Source organism: Molossus molossus, unplaced genomic scaffold, assembly GCF_014108415.1.
Source record: "Molossus molossus isolate mMolMol1 unplaced genomic scaffold, mMolMol1.p scaffold_m16_p_5, whole genome shotgun sequence".
Classification (NCBI taxonomy): Eukaryota; Metazoa; Chordata; class Mammalia; order Chiroptera; family Molossidae; genus Molossus; species Molossus molossus.
This window is the reverse complement of record NW_023425388.1, coordinates 93908035-93935738: the sequence shown is the minus strand read 5'-3', so window position 1 is coordinate 93935738 and position 27704 is coordinate 93908035. Positions and strand designations below refer to the sequence as shown.

The following is a 27704-nucleotide window of genomic DNA, read 5'->3' as shown; positions in this document are numbered from 1 at the left end:
AGAAGTGACTTCTCCAAAAAGTGTCTTAGTTCGCAGTCACCTGAGTTCCGGGAGAGTCGGCTGAGGTAGGCTTCCCGGGGACCGCCTCTGCGGGTTCTGCCTGGAGAGCTGCCCTCTTCGCCTGTCCTTCGGCTTCGCTACCCCGAACCCTCCACCGGCCTGTCCTTTCCCTCCTGTCCTTTCCCAGACGCGCACGGACCGGGCCGAGCCGGGCCGAGCCGGGCCGCCTGGGCGCGGTCCTTGACCATGGCGTCCTTCTTCAAGAAGAAAACCGTGGATGGTAAGTTCCATGTCGGGCCGAGGGGGCCCAGCTCTGTGTTTCTCAGGCGTATTTTGGGGGCTTCGGGCCGCGATTCCTGCTGCTGTCCCTGGGGGCGGGGCTGGATCCAGTGGCCCCACAGGTGACCGCCTCCTGCGTCACTTGGCTGCTTCCCATCACCTCTGTCTCGCTCACCTCGCCCTCTCACCTGGGCAGTCTGGCTTCTTCCTTTTGATACCCCCGCCCCGTTGTTTCTTTTCTTTTATCAGAATCCTGAACATTTAGAGGAGGCAGGATGCTGCTGGCCCTTGAGTGCCATCAGACTTACTGATTTAATGAATTTCTTGTTAGTTTTGTCTGCTTGGTTTGTTCCTTCTTCAGTTTGAATCTGTACTACTTCTAGGCGTGCAAACCGGAAACCTGTGTCTGGGGTGGGGGGCGGGAGTGGGTGGGTGGGGGTACAATTGACTCCAGTTACCAAAATGAACTTGAGTCTGGGTTGGTTTTGTCTACCCCGACAGTAGAGATGTGAAACAATTCTTCTTGACCGACTCCAATAGAAAAATAAAAGGAACCCAGGAGAAGTGTCTGAATTTAGTTTCATAATGGATTTTTCTCCCTGGTGATTATCTCTTGCTATCTAAAGTAAGAGATGTGGTATGTGTTATCTACATAGAAGTTTATATTTTAAGGTACTTTCATTGTTTCAGACCTTTAGCTCAATGGTACCTTTTAAGAGGAAAAAAATGAATGTACAGGAATATGCAAATTGGTGTTTATAAGCAATGCTTGAAACGTATGTTCATAGAACACTGATTGGTCTTGATAGTCTTGATATTTTCATTGCTAGGAATCAAATTCATTCAAGTTATTCAAAAATTGTGTTCCCATTGCATGTTGAGTCTAGGTTGCTGCTGGTTCAACCACAGAATCACTTCTTTGTAAGGGTCTAACTGTGCCACAAAAGGAGCAGCAGTAGCTAGACAGTGATTGGTACAGACAGGGTACAGACCTGGGATAACTCCTTCATTCTTTGTATTGACTAGTCCAGTGACAACAAAATTATTTTGAGGATAACAAAGACATCATTTTTACTCTGTCACTCTACCATTCACGTCAACACATAATGTCATTTTACCTCTAATGATATATTTTTGCTTACCCTGAGTGGGTGAAAAGATTTTTAAAAATTTATTGACTTGTTATTAACTAAGACTTTCTATTAACCATTTACAATACCGGAATAACTACCAAGTTGCTGTAGGATGTAATACAATGATGTGAAGTAGGTTTTATGTGTATTACTCCTGAGAATGCTGTTTATTTAATCTTTAATGTGGCACTTTATTTTTTCTTTTAGTGTCAGTACTAATATTATGATTTTGGGGTATTATATAGTACTCAGAGTAGGAAAAAAGATTTATTTCTCTGTTTCAGTTTTATATAGTGAGAATTTACTAAACAAAAAAAGGGTTTCATCTTTCTTACTGTTACAAATTTTAAAATTTTAACATTAAAAGTCAGACATTTTAGCTTTAATTGTTTAATATCTGTCAATATTTTTAAAGAAATAAATATCAGTTCTATATTCTCATTGCTGTGCTTCCTGGTGCTTTTAGCAATCTAGTGACTATTGTGCTTGAAATGTAGAGCAGAATAAAAATAAAGACAATGAGGATGTGCAGTGAGGGGGTTTAACTGTATACTCATTTGCACTTGGGCTAATTCATCCAAGAAATAATGTTTTTACTAAATAGCCTTATTTGTGGGGGTAAAAAAGTCTTAAAGACTTTTGTTAGGAACTATGCTGCCGATTTAAATATCTAGATATGAAATTTTGAATATAAATTAGCCCACCATGTACATCTACTATAACTACCAAACTGCTACATGCTTGATATTTTCTTAAATTACCATGTCAATTCAAATCACTTAATGACATCTTAATTCTAGAACTGTACTTTTATTATTTTGATATGGAGCTTTATTGATGTTTTTATTCTTTGTTTTATTAAAAAGAAGTTGTTTTGTTTGTTTAAAAGATGGCAGCATTCTTAGGAGTAATGAGGCTATATATTATGAAATTTAATGTATTTTTATGCAATTCTCTCAGGTCATTGGACTAGTTGATTATTGTTCATAAGATCTTTTACTATATGCTGTCTTTTTATCTGTTTCAGCAGTAATGAAATTCTGACATATAAGGGAAGTATGTTACTGTAGATCTGGAGAATAATTGAATCTTTTTGTCTCGTGGATTGGCTGGAAGAGTTGCATGCTATATCATTAAAGACTACTGCACATGTAAATTAAAAAGGGAGACAACATTACAGCACTTATTCCTATTCCGAGTTATGTTTAATTCATTTTTGACACAGAATGAATGAAAGTCTCTGCACTGTATACTTTGTTACAGAAATTAATGAGAACTGTACCTCAGTGCCATAGAAGAGGAAGAGTCTTTTGAATGTGAAATTACAATTGAGTCCTTGTTTTCTCTTTTACTGATATATATGGTATATGCATACACATTATGCTAAAGTGTTTACAGTGTTGTTTTTTCCTTAAGTGGATGAATAGTGACCTATTTATTGGAGCTAATTATGAACCTGTAAATCAGGATGTCATGAGGACTTGCCATAAATGCACAACTAAATATGCTTCTTAAAAAGTGAAGTTCTTTATACACTGTGATTTTTATCTGTTATCCTAAATAATGACAAATTTGGAGTCCTACTCTAAACTACCACCAAGTTGCATTTTCTATGTGGTATCTTATAATTCTCACAACACCTATAAGTACTGTTATTATCCCCACTTTATAGATGAGGAAATTGAGAGACAAGGGACTAAGTAACTGGCCCAAGATCACACAACTTCTAAGTGGCAGAGAGCCAGGGCCTAATCTCTTTGAATATTATCATTGTAATTTTTTAAATTAGCTAATCCTATCGCATAGTTGAATTTTGCTGTTCTTGCTACATACTTGGAATTCTCAACTTTTGGTAGATACCATGTAATATTACCTTTTGTCTGTGAACCAGAATCTTTTCTCAGAATGAGTTGTAGAACTTTAGTATCTAATGGTGGTAGAACTGGAAACAACCCTCCTTTTCCTGACTCTCTCTTGACCCACCATCTTTTAGGCAGTATTATATGCTTCTTAAAAGTGAAGTTTTTAAGTTATCTCTTTTTGCTCTTTATCTAACATTCTTACAGCAGTAGTCTCCACGTCTTTATTTCTCAGTAGACCCTATTCTACAGCAGTTTGCTTTATATCTCATGTCCTGAGATTTTAGTTCGTCATCAATGACTAATAGAACACCAAATCCAATGGCCATTTGTTTGTGATCATCTCTTGGGCCTGTGTTTTACGTTTGAGTCTGATAATTATTTCTTCCTTAAAACTCTCTTGGCTTCCATGACATGATTTTCCTCATATTTCTCTGACCACTCTTTCTTCTTTCAGGTTTTTCTTTTCTTTTTTTCTTTCCTTCCTCCTTTTCTTCCTTCCTCTCTCCCTCCCTTCCTCTAACCTACTCCTTAAATGTTAGTGTTCTATTGGTTCCAGCATGGGCTACCATTATGCTAATTGTACATTCTCTATCTGCATAATCTTATTCAGACTCTTATTGTTTTCATTATAACCTAAATCTTATTGGATCCCAAATTTGTATCTTTAGGTATATTTTTCTGAGAGTCAGATCAATACATCCAATAGTTTGCTGAGTATTTCTTCCTAGATGTTCCAAAGGATGTCAAATTAAAGAGATCCCAAACAGAATTAATCACCATCTCCTTTAAGTTGGTTCGTTTCCTGGGTTCTCTTCCTCCAGTGTTTGGGAGTCCTTGATTTTGTCCGCAATCTTCAATTAATTACCAAGTCCTGCTCCTTGTGCTTCTTAAATATTTGACATATATGATCTGCCTCTGTATGCCTTCAAATCCTTGCTGTCATTCAGATCCCATTTATCTTGCACTTTATTGCATTGCCTTTCTGCTTTTCTTTGCTGTAGCTTCACAGCCCTTAAATCATTCATCTACAAGGTTGCTTGTGTGATTGACATATGGGAAACCCAGGTCTTCCTATGCTGTTCCTCAGTGTAAACCCCTTCATTGATTCTCTGGTACCAAAAGGATCAAGTGGGTGCTTTTAATGAGGCAGATATGGCCCTTTTTGATTTGCGTCTTGTCTTTCTTTCTGGCCATGTCTCTGGACATTGTACTGTCCAGCTACACAGTTCTCATATTTATCTGTATATACCATACTTTTCTCATTCTGACATACTTTTTTTTCCATCTCTAGGAATTCCTCTCTAATGCCACCGCAAATTTATGTTAAATCCCTCAGCACTTATTTTTGTTTTTCCTTTTTATTTGGCATCTTCTTCCTGACTAACATTGAACGGAACCAAAGTAGATCCTTGTGTTGTTCCAGTTAGCTTATGCTTATTCAACTTTTTCAAGGTTGCAGAGAGTCTTCAGAGTAAATGAAAGTATCTCTACAGTAGTTTGTAATTGAGAGACTAAATTCCAAAATAATAGTATTTATTAACCCAAAGTTGTGTTTCCAGTATTCAGACTTACTAGAGCCTAAATCCATATTATTGCCACCCACCTTGAACTTTAGGAAAGTTTGGAGACAATTTGAGGGACACTGCTAACAGAAACAGAGCTTCTTCGTCTTTGCTTCATTGGGATGTTACCCATGTATTCTAGTTGTCCAGAGTGCAGAACCTGTGGAGTTTTGGCTGAGCTGGGATAATCTATCAAAAGGTCAGTTGTGAGGCCACTTTTCCAGTAGCTCAAGAGGGGATAGAATCTACCATGTTTGTAAACTGAATTCTCTCTGTAAACATATCTGCTTTCTTCCAGATAAAATACGTCATTCTGATGGTGCTACCTAGAGTACCCAAATCTTTCTTAGGATGATGCATGTTCCTTTAGTATTTACTATTCGGAATATTTAAAAACTCAGATTGTACTTTCTACTTGGCTCCTACATTCTTGGCACACTAAAATATTAGTGTTATTACTATTGTTGTTGCTGTTGCATGTGGGATTCAGGTGCACAATATACTCTTCTTAGCATCTTTTCTGAGCAAAGTTCCCTATACTTTTAGACTGGATATTTCTAAAAAAAGTCTTTCCTCTGTATTTCTCCATTCCTATCATGACACCAAAGACCATGCTGACTTACCATTGCCTACCTTCAAAGTCCAGGTGTCTGTGAGACATTTTTCAGAGGAGCTTTCCCTCTCAGTCCCTTACTTATTTAAGCTGGAACATGACCTTGGACAGTTTTCTGGACTTAAGCTCTTCTTGATGATAGTGCCAGAGCCTGTGTCTTAGAGAACCACATGTAACCCAAAGATCTGCTTAGGTGGCCCATCTAAATACCTCCCTTCAGCTCTTCAAAAACTGATGTTTTTATGGTAATAATATACTCATTTCAATGACTTCCTCAGGGCTTGAGTGACTTTCGAGTTACTGGTAGGGAAAGAAAAGAAAAATTCCCTTTTACTTCCTTTTGTGCTACTATAGGGCTAGAGTCTCCTGTTTTCTCTTTAGTGTTGTGCATCTCCCTTCCAAGCAAGTCCTGCAGAGTTTTTCAACTTCAACCTCTTTCTTAGTGGATCCTTGGCTCCCTAGACTATATGTAGAGTAAAACTGATAGCATGATCCTCCACTGTCCTTTCTGTTTCCCATACTTGTTTTTTTATTTTTTCTTTACCATGTATCAAAACTGGTTAATTAAGCTGATATCATTTCTCCCTGATTTCTGATATACCATTTCCAAAGCCTGAGAAACAAATGTATTTGTCATATCAAATTCTGATTCCTCCTCACCCACTCTCATTGTCAGTTTCCTTCTGCCTTTTAGTAAATTTGCTTCCTAGAGCTAGTATTTTCTAGGTACTGCCCTTTAATGTTTCTTTCTTACCCCCGACCCTTTGAGCTTGTAGCATTTTTGCTTAGTTTTTCCCCCTCATCAACCCAAGAAGATTGTACATTCCCACATAGCCAGGACGCCTTTCTATGTTAGTGTTCATTGGTGAGCTCGACCATACCTACTTTTGATGAACTCACACTCCTAGCTCTTGTTTTCAGTCACGATCAGGGCTTATCCAATACTCATTATCCCTCTATACCAGTGCCACAGTACCCACTGTTTCCAGTGCTACCAGCTGATGCAGAACTTGTTAGATCCGCTCTAAAGGGGCAGTTCCCTCTCCTCTTGGGATTTAGGTCCCAAAAACCAATTAAGGGAAATGGTAAAACAGGATGTGGGAACATTTCGTGCTCTCATCTCAATGCATGTGATGGTTAGATTCAAGATAGTTGATAGGAATAAAGTTGCATAAATCAAACTGATTTTTTTTCCTAAAGAAATACATTTAAAAGCAGAAAATATTAGATTAAAAAGTCCATCATGACCTTAGAGTAAAGCACAAAACCCAGTGCCTGGTAGAGTGGATGCTGTCTACAGGCCAGCTGGAGCCCCGTTGAGGGTGCACCTGCATGTTGTGCCTCCTGCTCAAGAGACAGTATAACCTGCACTGCCCTGCGAGCTCTCAAAGGGCAGGCATTAGAAACAGTGTTCCTCATCCAGTAACTGAATTCCATACTTACAGTTGGTAATTCCTTATTCCTTTAGTTCTCAAATGTGCAAATTGTATGTAAATGAGCAGGGTCTGAAAGGACAGCCATAATTCAAGCTAGGGCTTGGCTCAGACCTCCCTAGAGCTAGGCTAGACCACACTGGAGGCCCTCTATTTTTTTGTGTTCTTTTTTTCCTCTAAGCAAATAGACCTTAATGACTTAGAGCCAAAGAAGTAGAATGAACTTTTCTGTCAGTGTCTTCTTAAGTCCACAATTTAAGTCTGAGATTTTATTACTCTAGAGCACATGTGTTATCTTGTTCAGTACTAATAGTCTTAGAGGCTTGAGTGGCTTGGGTGGTTTTCTCTAAGTGTTATGCTTGTTATGGGCCAGACCCTTTTTACCTCACCAAATGGTGACAGAGGGAGCACATCATCGGTGTCCTTTTGACATTCTCAGCTTTAAAGTTTTCTATCACCACCTATTGTGACATGTTCACCACAGCCCCATATGGTAAGTAGACAAGGTGCTGGAGCAGGAGAATTCATGGCATGTTCTGTACCTAGAGAGGGAAGCGGGAATCGACAGGCAGCACAGGATGAACAGGAGCCGAGCTCCCATCTCTCCTAGGTGTCAGCAATACCCTGTACACGTTTCTATCATCGTCTGGACTCAGAATGGAAAGAGCAAAAAATTATAAGGGAAGTAACTGATTATTTCAATGCTTCATTTTTTCCCATTGTAGAACAATATCTATCATCGTTCAGATTTTACTATTGTTAATATTAACCATCTTTCTTCATAGCCAGTAGATTTTATTATACATTTTAAAGGAATGTGTTTAATATGCCTATAAAGGAAATTATTTTATATTTTAGTGTATATGTTTGTATTCCCTTAGATCATTGTTAACTAATATATTGTGATAGTAGTTGGCAAGAAGTAAGGTGGAAATACAAATATAAAATACATGCATTTCTTGCTCTTAAAGAGCTGTAATCTGGGGAAGAAATCAGACCTAAGAAATAAACAAAATGGAAAATGAACTTGGCCTTAAAAACATTGAAAGTGACTCAGAACCGTTCTCATGTTGTTCCTTCTGAATTATCTGGAAGACAAAATCAATAAATGTGGGTTTAGTATAGAGATTATTTTTTGAAAATTAAAGAGCAATTTGTTTTATACGATATACCTATCATCTCATATGAAAAAATATTTTACTACCTTTTCCTACTTACCATAATATGTTTTAAAGTATTATGACTGTGTTTTAGTATATAACATTATATGCTCTCAGTTTATAGCTAAAACTGCTTAAATATTAATAGGTCTATTAACAATAGGCTGTGGAATTTGCAGTAGTTAATTTTCTTTATTTTTTCTTCTCTAATGTATGATGACAGTTATGGTACACATAGTTACATAAAATTAAGAATGGGGAAGTCAAACTATTTGATTAAATTATGTTTTGTTAAAATTTCATATCATAATGCTTTTTTTATTGGTTTTGTTTTATTTTGATTGTTGACAGATGTCCCCCATTTGCCACCCCTTTTGCCCCCTTTGTAATACTTGTTTTTCAACAAAGATGGATATATCTAATCTTTACTCTGATTCTTTGATACTACCTGGGTGTCTCCAGCAATTCAGTTCAGTTGTAACACTAACACCACAGGTTAAGGACTCAGTCCCAGAAGACGAAGATGCCGGTCACAAGTCGTAGGTAGCCACCATTAACTGTACTTCTGACCCGCTGGTTATAAATTCAGGTGTCACCACAACTCCCTCCTCACATTTGATAATTCATTAGAAAAACTCTTAGAACTCAGGAAAGTGCTTTACTTACTACTACTGATTTATTATAAGGATAAAACTCAGGAATAAGCCGCCACATGGAAGCAAGGTGTTGGAGGGAGGGTACAGAGCTTCCATGCCCTCCCAGGCATGCCACCTTCCCAGCATGTCAGTTGTTCACCGGCACAGAAGCTCTACCAGTCTCTTTGTTCAAGAGTTTTTATAACCCAGTCTTCACCCACTTTCCTCTCCTGAGGGGTATGGCTGAAAGTTTCCACCCTCTAACCAAGTATTTGTTCTTCTGGTAACCAGTCCCATCCACACAATATTTCAGGGTCCCCCTTCCTGAATCAAAATACATTTCTATCACTCAAGAAATTCCAAGTGTTTTAGGAGCTCTGTTCCAGGAATGCAGGACAGAGATCAAATATATATATTTCTTCATTATGTACCCTAGTAACAACAAAATGTGTATTGATAGGATTCTAGGTCTAGCATTCAGGGCTACAGCATTTGCTTTGCACCTGTGTCAGTGGTCTGGCCACAACTTAACTTATTATAATGGCTTCTTTTATAGCTAGTATTTTCGTAACTTTAGAAGACCATCATCACTAGCTCAGTCCTTCATCTTATAAAAACTTCCTAGTTTTTAGTACACAAAGTGGTTATACTTCAAAAGTTCATTTGTAATTTTACAGTTTTAAATTTAGAGCATATTTTTTATTGAAACAGTAGAGTGAGTGGTAAATGTTTTCATACTAATCCATTGGCTTTGGCAAGATAGGGAACTATGTCCAAAAGAAAAGAAAAATTGGGAGTGTTTGAGTATTACGGATGAAAAAACTTACGATTTCTTTGAAAGATGGAGACATGAGAACTTTTTCTTTGCTATTTTGTTTAGTGTCAGTCTAATAGATGTCAGAGGAGAGAAATTGTGTTGTGGGACCGAATTATGCCCCCCCCCCCCATTCATATGTTGAAGCCCTAACCCCTTTGTGACTGTATTTAGAAATAGTGTCTTTTAAAAGAGATAAGTAGATTAAGTGTGGTCTTGAGGCTATAGGTCTTAATCCAATAGAATTGGTGTCCTTACAAGAGGAAGAGACACCAGGCAGGTAAGGTATAGGCACACCCATAGAAAGGCCACAGCAAGAAGTCGGCTATCTACAAGCTAAAGAAAGAGGCCTCAGGAGAAATCATACATGCCAACATCTTGGCCTTCCAGCCTCCAGGACTAATAAAATAAATTTCTGTTGTTTAAACCACCCAATCTGTGGTGTTTTTAATGGCAGCACTAGCAAACTAATAAATCATATTATCTTAGAATAGGACTTCAGCCAGTGCTTCATGGAACATTGGTATCTAGAAAATGTTAATAGAGATTTCTTGAAAGGGATCCTTGGCTTAATAAATTTGGGAGATAATCTGTAATATATTCCGCCCTTAAGGATTTACAATGCATTCATATATTAAACATACTTAGAAGCCTTGAAGTAAAGAAATCTGTTTAATTTTTTTGTCAACTTCAACATTTCCCAAATATATTTGTCTATAGAACCTGTCTCTCTTTTTTGTTAAATGAGTGTGCATTTCCCATCCAGAAGAGGGTGGCTGAGGGGAGAGACATATGCCTTTTCATCTCCCTCTCTATGGTATGGTTTTGTATTTCTGCATATAAGGAACATAGAGAATGCATTCTTAGTAAATCCTCAGCATGAGATATTCACCAATATAACAGCTGAGAAACAGAGCAAGCAAAGAAGGGGAAATGGATGTCTTGTATATAGGATATAGGAGCTCTGGCATGTTATTTTCATTTAACTTTTATTCAGGAAGTTATAATTGATTATCTAAATTTTATATAATGACTTGAATGTTTTTTATTCAGTTTGAAATACTGTATATTTTTATTAATATGAATCTATATTTATAAAGATTATGTCCCTGATAACTTTATTTCTTATTTGCCCAAAAAGTTTTGCAGCAGCATAATAGAGTAGTTAAAATCGGAGGCCGTGGAATCAGCTGCTTGTATGTAAATCCTAACATGTTTTCTCCCTTGGGCAGATTACCTCACCAAATACCAATTTCCTACTCCGAAATAATTGTGATAATAGTACCTAACTACCTTTTGGGGTTGTTGTGAAGCACTTTATATAGTGCCTGTTGGTCAGTATAATTAGTTACTTCTATTCTGAAAAAAGTTACACTATACACAGAAATGGGTAGAACATAAGTTGCCATGCTCCATCATTAAAAAGGATAATGGTTGCTGGTTTTTGTTGTTATTTTAGTTGAGGTGAAATTAACATTAACCATTTTGAAGTGAATAGGTAAGTGGATTTAGTACATCCACAGTGTTATGTAACCATTACTTCTAGTTCCAAAACATTTTCATCACCTTACAATGAAGCCCTGTCCCCATTAAGCAGTGACTCACTATTCCCCTCTCTTCCCAACACCAGGCAACTACCTTCTGTTTTTCTGTCTATAGATTTATCTATTCTGGATATTTCATATAGGTATAATCATAAAATGTGACCATTTGTATCTGGCTGCTTCCACTTAGCATAACATTTTTATCTATGTTGCAGTAGTATCAGTACTTTATTTCTTTTTATAACTAAATAATATTGCATTATACATATATAATCACAATTTGTTTATTTATTCATCTGTTCATGGACAAGTTATTTAAACTTCCTAATACTCAATTTTATTATATATAAAATAATAGAAAAATCAACTCCCTAGCATTATGAACATTATATTATATAATACATGTAAAATACTTAAAAGATTCCTGACAGTGACAGATCAGTTTTGATAAGAATTACCATCCATATCTGTGATTCTTTGAAGAAATCACTGTTTAGTAATAGCTAACCTTAATTATCATCCATCAGGCCTAGGCTAATCTTGAATTCCTCAAAGGGTAAAACTGATGGATCCAGATGAATTGAGGTAAATTCGACACTGAGTGGACACTTACAGTATTTCAGGGAATTGTGTATGTCATTTACTCCTTCACAACATTCCTATTTTATAAGTAGCCTGAGACTTAGTGTTAACTAACTTTTCTAATATACTGTGATCAAGTGGCAGAAGTGGATTCAGTGGTAGGTCTACTGCTTTGCTCTGTTATGATGACTTAGTGTAGAAAACAGATTTAATGAACACAGGACCTTATTTCTTTCTGGAATTTCATACAATACTGGAGTAAGGAAAGATGAAAAGGATGTATATGTGTGTGTGTGTGATATATATGTGACATATAAAACATTGTATACTAATCAGTTCTCTAAGGGAATATTTTGTTGTGATTTATCTGTGCACTAAAACTCTGGTTATTCATTCTATAATAACTTGCACTCACTTTTCTAATTCTTTGTATAATCAGTATTTATAATTCAAGTTTGAATATTAGATTGATTTTTTTTTAGTATATTGAATTGAAAGAATAAATTATAACATCCATTAAATAAAGGTGTATTACTTTTGAGGTCTCCAAGTCCACTATTTTAAATGGTATTATAGAAAATTTTACAATCCGTACATTTAGGTTTCTTTTGTGGTTCTCTTAGATGTAATAAAGGAACAGAATCGAGAGTTACGAGGTACACAGAGGGCTATAAGCAGAGATCGAGCAGCTTTAGAGAAACAAGAAAAACAGCTGGTAAGTAGAACATTAAATTTCAGTTTAACTTTTCAAACAAATTTGGAAATTAGTGTTGGAATAATTATCTAACTGGAAAAAGACAGATGGCAGGTAGTAAGTGATTTGCTTCTCTAAGAAATGGCATTTAATGCCTTTCTGCAATGTCTGCTTACCTTTGTTTATTGTGTCATTCTGCTGACTTTTATCAGGATTCTGTGGATTCTGCTGGTTATAAAATCAAAGTATTCTTCAGTCTGTAAAAGTCATGAATGCCTAGGAAGAAGTATTGTTCAAGACAGAGCCATTTTCTTCTCAGCTAATAACAAAGATAATGTAGTCCTTGAAAACAAGAGAAGGTTACCTGAAAATAATTATGTTCACTTGTAGGTGTCTTACTTGATATTTTAACCTACTTGATATTTTGCTATCATTGTGTCTGTGATAATGAATGTACTTTTACAAATAGATTGGCTATATTTAAATATTTTGTTATGTTTTTAAATATATGTTGCTTAAAATATTTTAATAAACGATTGATGTATAATTGACATGCAATAGACTATATATATTTAAAGCATACAATTTGATACATTTGACATACGTATTAACCAGTGAAACCATACTGCAATCAAGGTAATGAACATATCTTTCGTCCCTAAAAGTTTCTTTCGTCCCTTTGTAGTCCCTCCTACCCATCCCTCAATCAGGCAAACAATGATCTGTCACTGCAGAACTTTATATAAGTAGAATCATAGAATATGAACTCTCTTTTTTTCCATATGGCTTCTTTCACTTATAACTATTTTGAGATTAATCAATATTGTTACATGTATCAGTATTAATTCCTTTTTATTGATGAATGTTATTCTATTGTTTGGATGTTCCACAATGTGTTTTATCCATTCACCAGCCAATAGACATTTGGGTTATTTCCATATTTTAGCTATTTTGAATAAAGTTGCCATAAACATCCAATTGAAGTCTTTGTGTGAGCATATGTTTTCATTTCCCTTGGGTATATTCCTAGGAGTGGGATTGCTGTGTCATAGATTAAATGTATGTTTAACCGTATAAGAGTGCTCAACACTTTTGCAAAATGGCTGTAATGTTTTCTGCACCTACCAGCTACGTATGCAAGTAGCGTTGTGTCACATCCTGGCCAAGAGTGAAGTTAACAGTCTTTTCTCCTTTTAGCCATTCTAGTGGTATATAACAGATTGTCACTTTAAATTGCATTTTCCTAATTGCTAATATGTTCAGCATCTTCCATGTGCTTGTTTGCCTTTTACATATCTCCTTTGCCAAAGGGTCTACTGAAATATTTTACTCATTATTTTTAAAGTTTTGTTGTTGTTGTTTTATAATTTAATTTCTACTATCATTATTTATCCACTCTGTGCCTCTTCCACCTCACCTATCCCCCTCAACCCCCGAAACCACCATACTGTTGTCCATGTCCATGAGTTGTCTCTCTTTTTTTTTTGTTCAATCCCTCTATCCCCCACCTCTCCGAGCCTTCAGCTTGCTCTCTATCTATGAGTCTGTCTTTATTTTGCTTGGTAGTTCAGTTTATTCATTAATTCCACATAAAAGTGAAATCATTATGCCTTCCTCTGACTGGCTTATTTCACTTAGTATAATGTTCTCAGGTCCATCCATGCTGTTGCAAAGGGTAAAACATTCTTCCTTTTTACGACAGTAGTATTCCATCATGTAAATGTACCACAACTTTTTTACCCAGTCATATACTTATGGATACTTGGCTGCTTCCATATCTTGGCTATTGTACATTACGCTGCAATGAACATAGGGGTGTATATATTCTTTCCAATTAATGTTTCTGGTATTGTTGATAAATTCCCAGAAGAGGAATCACTGGGTCTTAAGTATTTCATTGTAAGAATTCTTTATATATTTCAGATACAAGTACTTTATTAAATGTACGTTTTTCAAAAATTCTCCCTAATTCTTGGCCTTGTTTTATATTTTCCTAATAATGTCTTTTGAGGAGCAGATATTTTTATTTTTATCAAGTACAATTTATTATTTTTCTATGATTAGTACTTGCCTAATCCAAAGTCACTAATATTTTCTTTTATGATTTGCCCTGGAAGTGTTATAGTTTTAGTTCATACATTTAGAACTGTGAACCATATTGAATTAAATCACTGTGTTGTCAGGTAAAGGTAGAGGTTCACTTTTACATATGGAAATTCAGTTGTTCCAACATCATTTGTTGATGACATCTTTACCTGTTCAGATACCTTACCATCTTTGTAGGAAAATCAGTTGTCCGAGTACATGTGGGCCGCATTCTGGGCTCTGTGCTATTCCATTGATCTATATGACCATTCTTTTTTTAGTATTATTTTTTCTTATCCTCACCTGAGGACATTTTTACATTCATCCTCAGATAGAGTGAGAGGGAGAGAGGGAGGAAGAAGGAGAGAGAAACAGCAACGTGAGAGAGACACATCAAGTGGTTGCCACCCACACAACTCTAACCAGGCTGGGGACAAACTGCAACCGAGGCACGTGCCCTTAGTGGGAACTGAACCGGGGACTCCCTGGTCCATGGGCTGATGCTCTAACCGCTGAGCGAAACCAGCCAGGGCTATATGACCATTCTTAAGTCAATATAGTCATCCCTTGCCACTTTGCACTTCGACTTTTTGCTCCTTCACTCTATCGCGGTTTTTTCAAATACCCGACTTCAGGCTTTGACTTTCCCAGCTTCACGATAGAGTGAAGCCCTGAAAGTCAAAGCGCGAAGTGGCGGGGGATGACTGTATATAAAGAAAGAATCCTACTTCGCGGAAATTCATTTATCGCGATAGAGTATGGAACTGATTAACCACGATAAATGAAGTTCTATATAGTGTTAACCCTTCAACTTTATACTTCCATTTTCAAAACTGTTTGGGCTGTTTTAGGTGCTTTGCGTTTCCAAATGAACTTTCAAATAAAAGTGTCAGGTTGTACAAAAAAGATCAATCAGATCACGATTGGGGTTGCACTGAATCTGTAAACTAATTTGGGAAGACTTGACATTCTAACAATATTGAGTTACAAACCATGAACATACTGTATCTCTCCATTTATTTAGATCTTTCTGTTTTCTCAGCAGTGTTTGTGGTTGAAATTATATAGATTTATCCCTATTTCGTATATTTGATGCTAGATATTTTGAGAACACATTCAATTTCTGATTTTTTTGTTGAAAGAAATACATTAATTTTTTGTATATTGATCTGGAATCCTATAACTTTTCTAAGTTCACCGTAGTAGCCTTTTTTGTGGATTCTATTAGATTTCTACATAGACAGTCATATCTATGAGTAAACTTTTCATCTTCCTTTCCAATCTTGATGTGTTGTTTTTTTTTTCAGTCTTAAATATAAGTGTGGTGATAGCAGATATCTTCTTAGTTACTGATCTTAGGGGGAAACATTCACGTGTGATATTAAAATTGTAGGATTTTTGTAGATGCCCTTTCTCAGGTTAAGGAAGTTTCTTTTTACCTAGTTTGTTCAGACTTTTTTTGATCAGGAATGAAGTTTTGTCAAATGCTATTTTTATTTTTTGCATCTGTTGAGATGATTATCATGTAGTTTTTCCTTTGTTTGTACTATAGGGAGTTACTTTGACTTTCCTAAGTTCAATCAAGTTTTTGCTCCTGGGATAAATGTCATTGGTGATGGTGTATTTTTTTAATGTTTTTTTTTTTTTTTAATTCGCTGAAATTTTGTCAAGAATACTTGTAATATGTGTTCATGAACATGTTCATTTGTGGTTGTCTATTTGTATAGTGTCTTTATTATGTTTTAACATCATAGTGATGCTCATCATAAAACATGAGTTGGCAGTGTCCCTTACTCTTTCCTTTATACTAGAAGCATTTGTATTTCTTCTTTAAATGTTTGATAGGATTCATCAGCAAAGCCATTGGGAGTGAAGTTTTCTTTATGGATAGATTTTTAAACTACAAGTTCATTTTATTTTTAATTTATTTTTGTACAGATGTTTCTCATTTTTCTTCCATTGACACCCTCCTCTCTGTTCCCACCCCTCCCTTCACAGTATTGTTGTCTGAGTTCGTTGGTTATATATAAGTTTTGTGGTTTATCCCGCCCTCCCGCCCCCCCTCGCCTCTAGGTTTGTCAGTCTGATTCCTGCTTTTATGTCTCTGGGTCTATTTTGTTCATCAGCTTAGTTTTTTCATTATATTCCACAAATGAGTTCATGTGATAAACTACAAGTTCATTTAAAAAAATGGATATAGATCAGGTTTTTAGTCTTTTCGACTAAGCTTTGGTAGTTTGTGTCTATCAAGTCATTTGTCCTTTTCTACTAAATTTTAAAATGTTATGACATACTGTTGTTCATAACATTCTCATTGTCCTTTAACATTGTTAGGATATGAAGTGATGCCACACTTTGCATTCCCAATATTTGTAACTTGTGTGTTCTCTCTGTCTCAGTGGTTTTCCCCTCATCTGTTTGGCTAATGGTTTATGAATTTGATCCATTTTTTTTTGTAAAAAGCATACAAACAAACCTGCTTTTAATTTTATTAATTTTCTGCACATCTTTTCTTTTCTAGTTTATGGATTTCTTTGTGCTGCATTTTTTCTTTCTTTCTTTTTTTTTTTTTTACTTTTCTATTTTGAAACTTTGACCTTTTTTTAATATAACTTTTTTGCCTTTACTATTATTTTAATTTATTTTTATACTTCTTTTTTATTTTTCAGTTACAGTTGACATTCAATATTATATTAATTTCCCATGTAGAGCATGGTGGTTAGACATAATTATATAACTAACAAAGTGATAATTCTAGTACCCACTTGGCACTACACATAGTTATTACAGTATTACTGACTATATTCCCTAATGCTATACTTTATATCCCTGTGACTATTTTGTAACTACCAACGAATACTTAACTCCTTCACCTTTTTAGTTTTGTTAATCCTCACCTGAGGATATTTTTTTCATTGATTTTTTAGATAGAGTGGAAGGGAGGGAGGGAGAAAGAGAGAGAGAAACCTCGATGTGAGAAAGACACATCGATTGGCTGCCTCCACACGACCCCAAACTGGGGCCGGCAATCTGGGGCTGGGGATCAAACCTGCAACCCAGGTATGTGCCCTTGACCAGGAATCAAACCTGTGACCCTTGAGTCCTCAGGCTGACACTCTAACCGCTGAGCCAAACTGACCAGGGCTTTAATATATCCTTTAATGCTATAAATTTCTAAGAACTGTTGTTTTAACTGTAGTCCACACATTTTGATGTGTGATGTTTTTATTTTATTAATTTCAAAATATTTTATTTCACCTATGATTTTATTTTTTTCTTTAACCTATGCCTTGATCATTTGTGATTTTCCTTTCATATTGTTGTAACTGATTTTTAGTTTAATTTTATTGTGGTTAGAGAACATACTTTGTATCATTTCAACACTCTTGAATTTATTGAGCCTTGTTTTCTGTTGCAGAATATGGTATATTTTGGTGATTTTTTTTTTTTTTTTTTCCAGTGTATGAGTGTTCTGCTTCTGTTGATGGAGTTTTCTATAAATGTTGGTTAGGTCATGTTGGCAATAGTGTTTTTTTGTAAATCTTCTGTATCATTACAGATTTTTTCTCCATTTGTTCTAACAGTTATAGCAATATATCATTGAGAGGAGTTGTTGATATCCCTCGTGATAATTATATATTTGCCTGCTTCTGCTTTCAGTTCAGTCAGTTGTGCTTCATCTACTTTTAAAGCATTTTTCTTAGGTGCATAGACATTTAGGGTTGTTTTGCATCTTTATGTATTGACTCCTTTATTATTATGAAATGCTCCTCTATTTCTGGCAATATTCCTTATTTTCAAGTTTTGTTTTGCTGGTTTGTTTTATCTGATGTTAATGTAGCCACTCTAGATTTCCAAATTTTAATAAGTATTATGTAGAATATATTTTTCTATTCTTTTGCTTAGCCTTTTTTTTTAAATTAAAGTTGGTTTCTTGATATAGCATATATTTGAGTTCTTATCTAATCTGGTAACCTGCCTTTTGCTGAGATATTAGATGGACTATTCACTTAATATGTGTGTATTATCAGCTTTAAATCTGCCACTGTGCTCTTCTTTTTCTTTGCCTCACCAACTCTTCGTTTATTTGTTTTGTTTTGTTTTTTCCTACCTAATTTTGGGTTGCTTTTTTAAAAATTTTCTTTTGGGCTGTATTGAGTACTGTTTTATAGACCAGTTTTGTATTTGTTGATGAAGGTACTGGTTCTCTTTCCCATGAAAATATGTGGAATAAATTGCCCTGTCAGATTACTCTTTTCTCTCTGTGACTTCACGGCAGCCTCAGTCATCATCTGGGAGAAAAGGTATATTGTACAGGGTGGGCAGAAGTAGGTTTATGGTTGTGCGTACATGAAACAATTTATTCTTGTATTATTTATTAATTATTGTGTTATTTTCCATGCAAACAACTGTAAACCTACTTTTGCTCGCCCTGTATATATTTAATCTGTTCTTTTGAAATAAACCTTGAGGCCTGCCCCTCAGTGATTTTATTCCCCTCTTTTTATTTCCTCTCTTAGGAATTAGAAATTAAGAAGATGGCCAAAATTGGTAATAAAGAAGCTTGCAGAGTCTTGGCCAAACAGCTTGTACAACTACGGAAACAAAAAACAAGAACTTTTGCTGTAAGTTCAAAAGTCACTTCTATGTCCACACAGACGAAAGTGATGAATTCCCAGATGAAGATGGCTGGTGCAATGTCCACTACAGCAAAGGTGAGATGAAGCCAGTATCCCTAGATGTGGAGTTTAATCTAAGATAGTTAAATATCAAGATTCAAATCAGATTGAAAAATTCCTGTAATATATGTAGTATAGAATCTGTGTAATTTTTAGCAACATTAGTTATAATATCAGATAATCCAGAGAACTACTTCTAGGATCTTTATTGATTTGTTTTAATATATAATTTCTTGTTTTAAGATATTTCCATTGTCTCAAGGTCATATGTAGCTATTAAATTGACTTATGTTTTTGCTTTTATTTCTTAAACTGTCAGATATGAGGGCTTCTTATTTCATTAAGCTATAAGTTTCTATTACTTTAAAGTAGTAATTTCTTCCAGATTAATTTTTATGTATGTGTCAGGAAAACACATGAATACTATTAGAAGGATTTATCAGTTAATTCTAATAGGAACTTGTGTTTAACTTACAGTCTTTATATTAAAAATGTTTATAATGTAGATCTTAAAGGACTCTGAGCCTTTTGATTGTGTAACAAATAATGAGCTCCTTGATGCATGTGAAATACTATGAGAAACAAGAAGAGATTTAAGACAAAGACGCTCTTCTCATAGATCTTACAGTTCGGTCGTGGGGAGTGTGTTAAGATGTGTCTGAAAAGGGAACTAACTACCCACTTAACATCTGTCTGCTGAGCTTCAGTGAACTGCACAGATCTTTGAATAGAATCATCTGAAAGACTTTGCAGAAGACCGAGGTCTTCAAATATCACTAGATGTTAACTATAGGGAAGGAGGAGTATGACTACAAAGAGCAAAGGGAGAAGAGTCATGGAGGAGAGAAAGGATGAGGTTGATACGAGGAAAATGGTATATTCAATTGATTCTCATTATTTGCAGTAGTAAATGTTCTACAAAGTTGGGAACACTGAATTAGTGAATATCAATTGCTCCAAAGGGAAATACAGGGTTAGGTTCTGGTGAGCCTTTGATTGCAACATTTTTGTCAACCGATGCCTACCTAAATTTGTTTCATGTGTGTTTCTATTGAAAGAACCCATATTTAATTGTTGATTCATTAACACTGAACTCATGGCAGCAGCACTATAACGTATGTCTGAACACAGCTAACTTAACAGTGTGTTTTCTCCAGAAGCATATCACAGCCTTGTTGCACTTAAGAACATTAAATGACACTTCAGTACTACACTTGGGGACCATTTTTAGCAGCAAAATCACCTACAAAGGCACAAGAATGTGACAGTAAATAAAGAGCAAAAAGTGCACTTGTTTATAGTATGAGAGTTGTAACAAGAAGGCAGAGTGCCACCTTGTTTGACCTCAGCTGAAAATGAGCACATTGGTGAATAAAATGTTTGGTGGTCTGCACATGTCCACAAATGAGCACAGAAGCACCACAAGTTTGATTGAGGTTACAACTAAATTTGAGTGAGGAGGCAAATTCAAAAATATGGAACCCCAAAATAATAAAGATTGACTGTAATTGTTTTGTAATTTTCTGCAAGTGGTAGGTTAGGAAAACATACCTAATGTGGTTCTGCCATATACAGATGTCTGAATTGGAATTTTCACTTAAATTTCTTAGAAATGTATTAATTCAGTAAATATTTGTTTCAGTCCTAACAGTAAGAACTGTTACAAGTGATGAGGATACAGTGGAAAACAAAACCAGGCAGGGGCTTTAACCATGGTAGATTACAGTTTGGCTCAGCAGTTAGAGCATTGACCTGCGGACTGAAGAGTCCCAGGTTTGATTCCTGGCTCCCACTGGAGTCATGCAGGAGGCAAACCAATCAATGTGTCTCTCTCACATCCATGTTTCTCTCTCTCTCTCTCCCTCTCCCTTCCTCTCTTCCCCTCTCTCTAAAAATCAATGGAAAAATATCCTCAGGTGAGGATTAACAAAAAAACAAAAAGCAGCCTATTTAAGAGGTAGTTGAGCCCTGGCCAGTTTGGCTCAGCGGTTAGAGCGTTGGCCTGCGGTCCGGAGAGACCCGGGTTCGGTTCCCGCTAAGGGCATGTACTTCGGTTGCGGTTTGTCCCCGGCCCTGGTTGGTCGTGCGGGTGGCAGCCACTCGATGTGTCCCTTCACGTCGATGTTTCTCTCTCTCTCTCCCTTCCTCTCTCTCCCTCCCACTCTATCTGTACAAAAAATGGAAAAATATCCTCGGGTGAGGATAAAATAAAATAAAATAAAAAAATAAAAAAAAAAGAGGTAGTTTAATGCAGTAATTAGGAACCTAAGTTCTGGAGCCAGATTACTTGGGTTCAAAGTTCACTTCCATTTAGTAGCTGTGTGACCAGGTCAAGTTATTTCACCTTTTGTGCTTTTATTCCCCATTTGTAAAATAGAGAAAATGGTAGTACCTAGCACATAAAGATTTGTCAGGTTTAAAGGGTCATTTAACTTTAAATATATATATAAAGTGCTTAGAACAGTGTCTGACAAAGACACACACTAGGTTATATGGGCATTAACTGCTCTGTTGTTATTATTAGTATTATTTACAACAACGATATATGTTGCAAGGAAAGTATTATAATTTATACCAATAAGTATAAAATTTTATGTATACTGAGTAGGATGTAACCAAGGGTATGTATTCTAATCTGAGGTGTCAGGAGCAACTTCTTTAAGAAATTGGTATATGAAGTTAAATCGTAAGTATTGACAGTAAAAGCAAATGGAGAAGAGCATTTCAGGTGAGAGGGAGCATATGCAAAGGTCCTGTGACAGGAGCAAGCATGGCACATTTTAGTAAAGGAAAGATCAGTGTAACTAGAGGGCAGTGGTGCAAAATGAGACTGGCTTATTAAGCAAAGTTCAGTTGTTATTTGGTCTCACAGGCCAATTATGGAATTTGGCTTTTAATACTGAGAATGAGGGGTGTGTAGTAACTCAGAGATTACTTTGGCTGCAGCATTGCATACAACTTGTCTGAGAAAATAATGTATGCTTCACATCTTTGAAACTGATGTTTTATGTTGTATAGTATCCTTTAATGCTGAACTAACTATAAAACACACATTTATATTATATATATTATAGGTACATATAATATTTTATCTATACTAGATGACATTAATCTCTTAATGAAATAAGTTGTGAACATAAAATGTGAAATATTTTTTACATATTTTTGTAAAACTCATTGTTTTCTTTCTTTAAACCATGTTTTAAAATGTGTTAAAGGATTATTAAGTATATATGCTAATGTGTATTCTTTTACTTTAGATAACTAAATTAATGATTTGTAAAAATTAAAATTATCTTTAGTTTGGACATTACCTACCACATAATAGGCAAATATAGTTTTCCCATCTGAATAGCAGTGGATTTTTTATTGACAGTGTTTTTTCATTGCATAATGTTTTGTGCCTACTGTTGATGAGGTTTTTCTACGCCAGTCTTTATTATATAGATGTTAAACAGATGGTTTCCAAATGAATATTTTATTTTTTTCTACAATACCTAACATTTTTATATTTAATTATGGAGAATGTCTGTCTTTCTCAAAGCCTGTGTCTATTTGATGTGATCTCTGAGGACTTATCCATAGGAAAATGTTCATAATTATGTAGCTGACTTTGGTATTTTCATATTTTAAAGACAATGCAGGCAGTTAACAAGAAGGTGGATCCACAAAAGACATTACAGACAATGCAGAATTTCCAGAAGGAAAACATGAAAATGGAAATGACTGAAGAAATGAGTAAGTTTAATAGTTCAAAATGAAATTTACAGTTTTCTTATGTTTAAATTAGCTCTGTTTATTTATTAGCAACCTCATATTCTCATCCATGAAAGCACAAATATTGAAAAAAGAAATGATACAGTACCCTTCGAAATGGTCATCCATATTATAACTCTATTGTATTTTTAAATTGGCAATGTATATGGCTCAAAATTCTATTAATGTTTAACTGAAGGAAAAATGTAAAACATGTTATGCCATATTTCTATGCTGTACTGGCCACAGCTGTTTTACTTTATTGATTAATGGACAAAAACCAACTTGTGAATAAAATAACTCTTTCTGGTATAAATTAGGTAGTTTCAGAGTTGCATTGATTTTTTTTAATAGTATAGTTATTGGAGATAGAGATAATAGAGCTCTTTCATTCTTTTTACCCCCCTCCCAACATTATTTAATATTTAGTTTTCTTTTTTAATATAAACCAGTTACATGTTGTGGTGGAAATATGAAGACTACAGGGAATAAAACATTTTTAAAAATATATCTTCACACTACTCAGATATAGTTACTATTAATGTTGTATGTTTCTTTTCTATATTTTTCCATATCTTATAATAGATCATATTACATGTGCAATTTTGAACTTCATCCAGCTTTTTAAAAATGTCATAGTATAATGTAAGCATGTTCTCATGACCTTAAAAGCTTCTCTGAAGCCTTTTTTAAAAAAATGGCTTTAATACTGTGTAACATCAGTATTAAATAACAGCAACCCTAATTTATTGAGTCATTTTTACAGTTGTCAATAAGATTGTTTTAAAATGTTTACTGTATTTGATGATTCTTTCATAAATGTTTCTGATGTGGCGCGAGAAAACGGGAAGACCACCCGAGCCAAATTAAAGCCAAAAGAGAGCAAAGCTGGCCAGTGACTGATCCCAAGTTCTTGGAGATCGGCCCCAACTTTCAGCTACATTTTTATTTTATAGGGGGCTTGTTACAAACTTCTGCAGCTGGCATTTCTTGTTGGCCTTGGGGGAGAGCAAACAAGTACAGAGGGGAGGCAGTTGGTGATAAGCGGGAGGGAGCGGAGGTGGGAGGGAGCTGAGGCAGGAGGGACCTGCGTCATCTCACATCTGTGGTCAGGGCTGTCCTGCTAGTCACTCTATTTTCTAAGTTCTAAAGGATAACAAATTCACTTAGAGGACAAATTCGCTTAGAGGAGCACCAGGCCAGCTGGTACTTCCTCAGTTTGCCTCTGGAAGCTCCATAGTCAGTCTTTTGTATTATTGAATCAGGGCGAGGTGATATGAGCAGGCCAATACAGTTTCTATTTTATCTTTATCAAAATTTTTTAAGTTTCCTTAGAGTATTAACTTTTATAAGGCTTTTGGTTTTTACTACCAAATTCTTCTCAGGAAGATTATATCAGTCTCTGTTTCTCCAGTAATGAATGAGTAACCATTTATAGCATCTTGGTCAATATTGAATTGTTATTTGCATGATAAGTCTAAGCTGGCATCATTGTTTTGCAAAGATGTTTTCTAATTATTTTACAACTATGTAGGGATATGCCTGTTTAGCTCTGCTAGCATTTTAATTTTACAGCATTTAGTGCATAAATAATACCACATTACATTACCAAGGTTACTAAACTCACCATTGTTCTAGTATTCTATTTCAGATTGTCTATTTTGCTTTTAGGATTTAATGATAATTTGTGTGTATTTTTGATAGTTCAAAAATAGAATGTTTACTTTCAAAAATATGATTTTTGAAACATTAGTGAATTTTTAATGACTGTGAAGAATGTCATTTATATAATGATCACAGTATCTAACATATTCATTTGATTTCCAATATAGCACAGGTTTGAGCAGATCTTACCAGAGGAATTAACTTTTTCATTAAACTATAATGAAGAAAATTAATAAGCTCATACTTAAAACTCGTATCTGTCACAGTTCTTATCTGTATGCTAGTATTTTGTAAGTGAATCTGAAATGATAGTAGTTATTGGTGGTTATTTTTTTCTATAACCTAATAAAATATATTAACATTAGTGTTTTCATCCAAAGATAAACATAAAGTTTAAATGGACATCTTTTTTTAATTAGAGTTTATATTATGCAGTGTTGTTCTAAAACTTGTTCACATTAAAGCTTTGGAAAGAAGATCTTTGAAAAATCTTTATTGTATCCTTGATTAATTTTATTCCACTTTTTCTGAAAGCATTCTTCCCTGTTAACCCTAGTTTGACTCTCTGGTCTTTCTTATCTATCTGAAGGTTCATTTTTTCTGCTTCTGCTTCTTCACTGAGGCCCTTATAAACTCTGACCTGGACTCCCCCATCCTCCCTCTTTCTTCACTACCATTTGAGTATCATACTGCTAAATTATTTTTATAGAAGGTAGAGGTTAAGCTGAGTATGCTGATCGGATTCCTTCAGGGCTTCTTACTGATTACGAAATAAAATCCCCATATCATAGATCAGAAACAGTTTTCAGATCACACCCCTTTATTTTGCCAGTGAGAATACTGAGTTCCAGAGAGGTGATGTGACTTTCCTCAAAAATTGCATAGGTGCAAAATGGCAGAATGAGTTTAACATCCAGATTATTTCTTCAAAGGTGTTATTTCTCTCTCTCTTTTTTGCCTTAAGCTCTTTAGCCTTTTCCAAATTTACTTTATCCTATTGAGCTAACACAAAAAGTCAGATTCTCAAGTCATGTTCATACAAATCAGTGATCTTAAACAATGTCAAGATTTATTAATAATATCAACAATACAAGCAATTAAAATGGACATACAAAACAGTCAGAGGGTTGTGACATCTCAAATAATTCCCGAGGACTTCTCTTATCAGACCCAAACTCTTTGACCCAGAATGATAGGTGATGTGTGTAATGAGGTGTACTTAGCTTATGTTGAAGGCAACATTTAAATTATGAAACATCTTATATTTATACCTCAGGTGGTCACCTACCTTATGTGACATTTTCTAGAGAGTAATGGCTCATAAGCCCATAGATTGTAGGTTTGTCTACTATAGCCATCCTAAACCACGGACATCCTGCTAAGAGCGTTCAGTACACAGGGACTGTCTTCCTAGCAGATACAGGTCTGTTTACCAGGAGCACAACTGGCAGCATATTTACAAGGAGATCAGATTAGGTTACCTGTCTCCTTTCCTTTGAGGCCATCGCCCAATAATGAGGAGAATGATCATAAGCCAGCTGCTTAATTATTTCCCTCACAATCATTTTCTGTTCTTGCACCTTAAACAGTAACCAAACAAAAGAACATACTCTTCCTTACATGTATTCCTATTGCCTTCAAGCATGTCTTTGTGCATTATATTCCTTCTGTCTCTGGTTAAATCCTGTGCATTCTTCAAGGACCACCTCACATGTCACTTCCTCCCAGTTGGATATAATCTCTTCCCTTTTAATAATCATTTCTTTTTCTACTTACTACAGTCTATGTTTTTTTCTTTTCTACATAAATGTAAACTACATAAGGTCTTCATCTTTTCCCATGTCTATCAATTTTATTTGTACCATGTGCCAGGCCCTTAGTTTCTAAGATAAATGAGACATATGCCCAGGCCTTCAGAAACTCCTTTCCCACAGCTCCTAACATAATGCCTTCTATACAGAAGGCTTTCCATAAATATTTTGGGAAGGGAAGGGAGGAAGAGAGGATAGGGTATGGCAGTAATAATCACTGCAGGATTAAATTGGGCATCATTCCTTGGGCAACTTTAATAAATTTAAAATCTTAAACTTTGTTAAAATATTCTATGTACATCTTGAATGAAAACTTAAGAAATGTGAAATGTAATTATAGGTATAAAAAGAGTAAATCATCTCCCAAACATTTACAGGATATTGGATTCTTACATAGTCTTCCATGGTCAGGTTTAACAGCTACCAGCGGAACAGATTCAGTTTGTGAAATCGTGTTTAAAATTTTTAATCCTGTACCTGTGACTATCCTGTAGTTCTTGTTTATTAAAGATGTAATTTAAAAAATCAGAGTAGACTTGTTTTATTATAGGATAATTTGTGTTGAAATGAACATTATTCCAGATTTAATGCCTCAAAAATGTATTCATTCATTTGACAGTGACTTTTCTAATTTGTTGGTTCACCTAAGTTTGTCCTTCTATAATATAACTGTGTGTGTGTGTGTATTTGGCCTGCCTTCTAAAAATGTATGTCTAGCCTGAAATCTGAAAGTAACTTTTTTTTTTCTCTCCATCCTTCCAAAGTCAATGACACACTTGATGACATCTTTGATGGCTCTGATGATGAAGAGGAGAGCCAAGATATTGTGAATCAAGTTCTTGATGAAATTGGAATTGAAATCTCTGGAAAGGTATGAATGTCTTTTTTTCTCAGTTGGAAATACAGGTGTGAGCAAAAGTAGGTTTGCAGTTGTGAGTATGTGAAACAATTTATTCTTATATTACTATTTATTCATTATTGTATTATGTGTTTGTACTACAACTGCAAACCTACTTTTTCAACCCCTACAGTTTCTGACTTTTGTCACTTAATTGTTTTCAGTTGTCCTTTACTATTAGGTGCAAGTTTTTATATATGATAAGTAAAGTAAACCTCTTTGCAGCATATCCATTGTGTCCTACTCCAAATGTTTGATGACACGTCTTTTCTCTTTGCCTCTCTAATGCAGATGGCCAAAGCTCCGTCGGCCGCCCGAAGCTTGCCCTCTGCCTCCACTTCAAAGGCTACCATCTCGGATGAGGAGATTGAACGACAACTCAAAGCTTTAGGAGTAGACTAGTAAAAACAGCAACAATATTTTGCTTATTTATAATTATTTAGTTATGATTATAAACCAGGCATATTGCCAATTTCCTTTACAAAACATTTATTTTGCA

The 27704-nt window shown here is 35.3% G+C and overlaps 1 protein-coding gene across 1 annotated transcript; it reads left to right on the top strand.

The window, feature by feature from the left end:
- CHMP2B (charged multivesicular body protein 2B) lies at positions 1–27704 on the top strand. The gene is made up of 6 exons (XM_036243669.1): positions 1–280; positions 12241–12332; positions 18917–19111; positions 22711–22813; positions 27072–27178; positions 27497–27704. Exons 1-6 carry the CDS (start codon positions 247–249, stop codon positions 27605–27607), a joined length of 642 nt encoding a protein of 213 aa, XP_036099562.1. The 5' UTR covers positions 1–246; the 3' UTR covers positions 27608–27704.

Bases quoted from the DNA above. Each gene is read 5' to 3' on its own strand.
- CHMP2B (XM_036243669.1), top strand. From the start codon at position 247: ATGGCGTCCTTCTTCAAGAAGAAAACCGTGGATG. The intron at 19,112-22,710 runs GTGAGATGAAGC...CATATTTTAAAG, and splicing joins CAATGTCCACTACAGCAAAG to ACAATGCAGGCAGTTAACAA. The intron at 27,179-27,496 runs GTATGAATGTCT...TCTCTAATGCAG, and splicing joins GAATTGAAATCTCTGGAAAG to ATGGCCAAAGCTCCGTCGGC.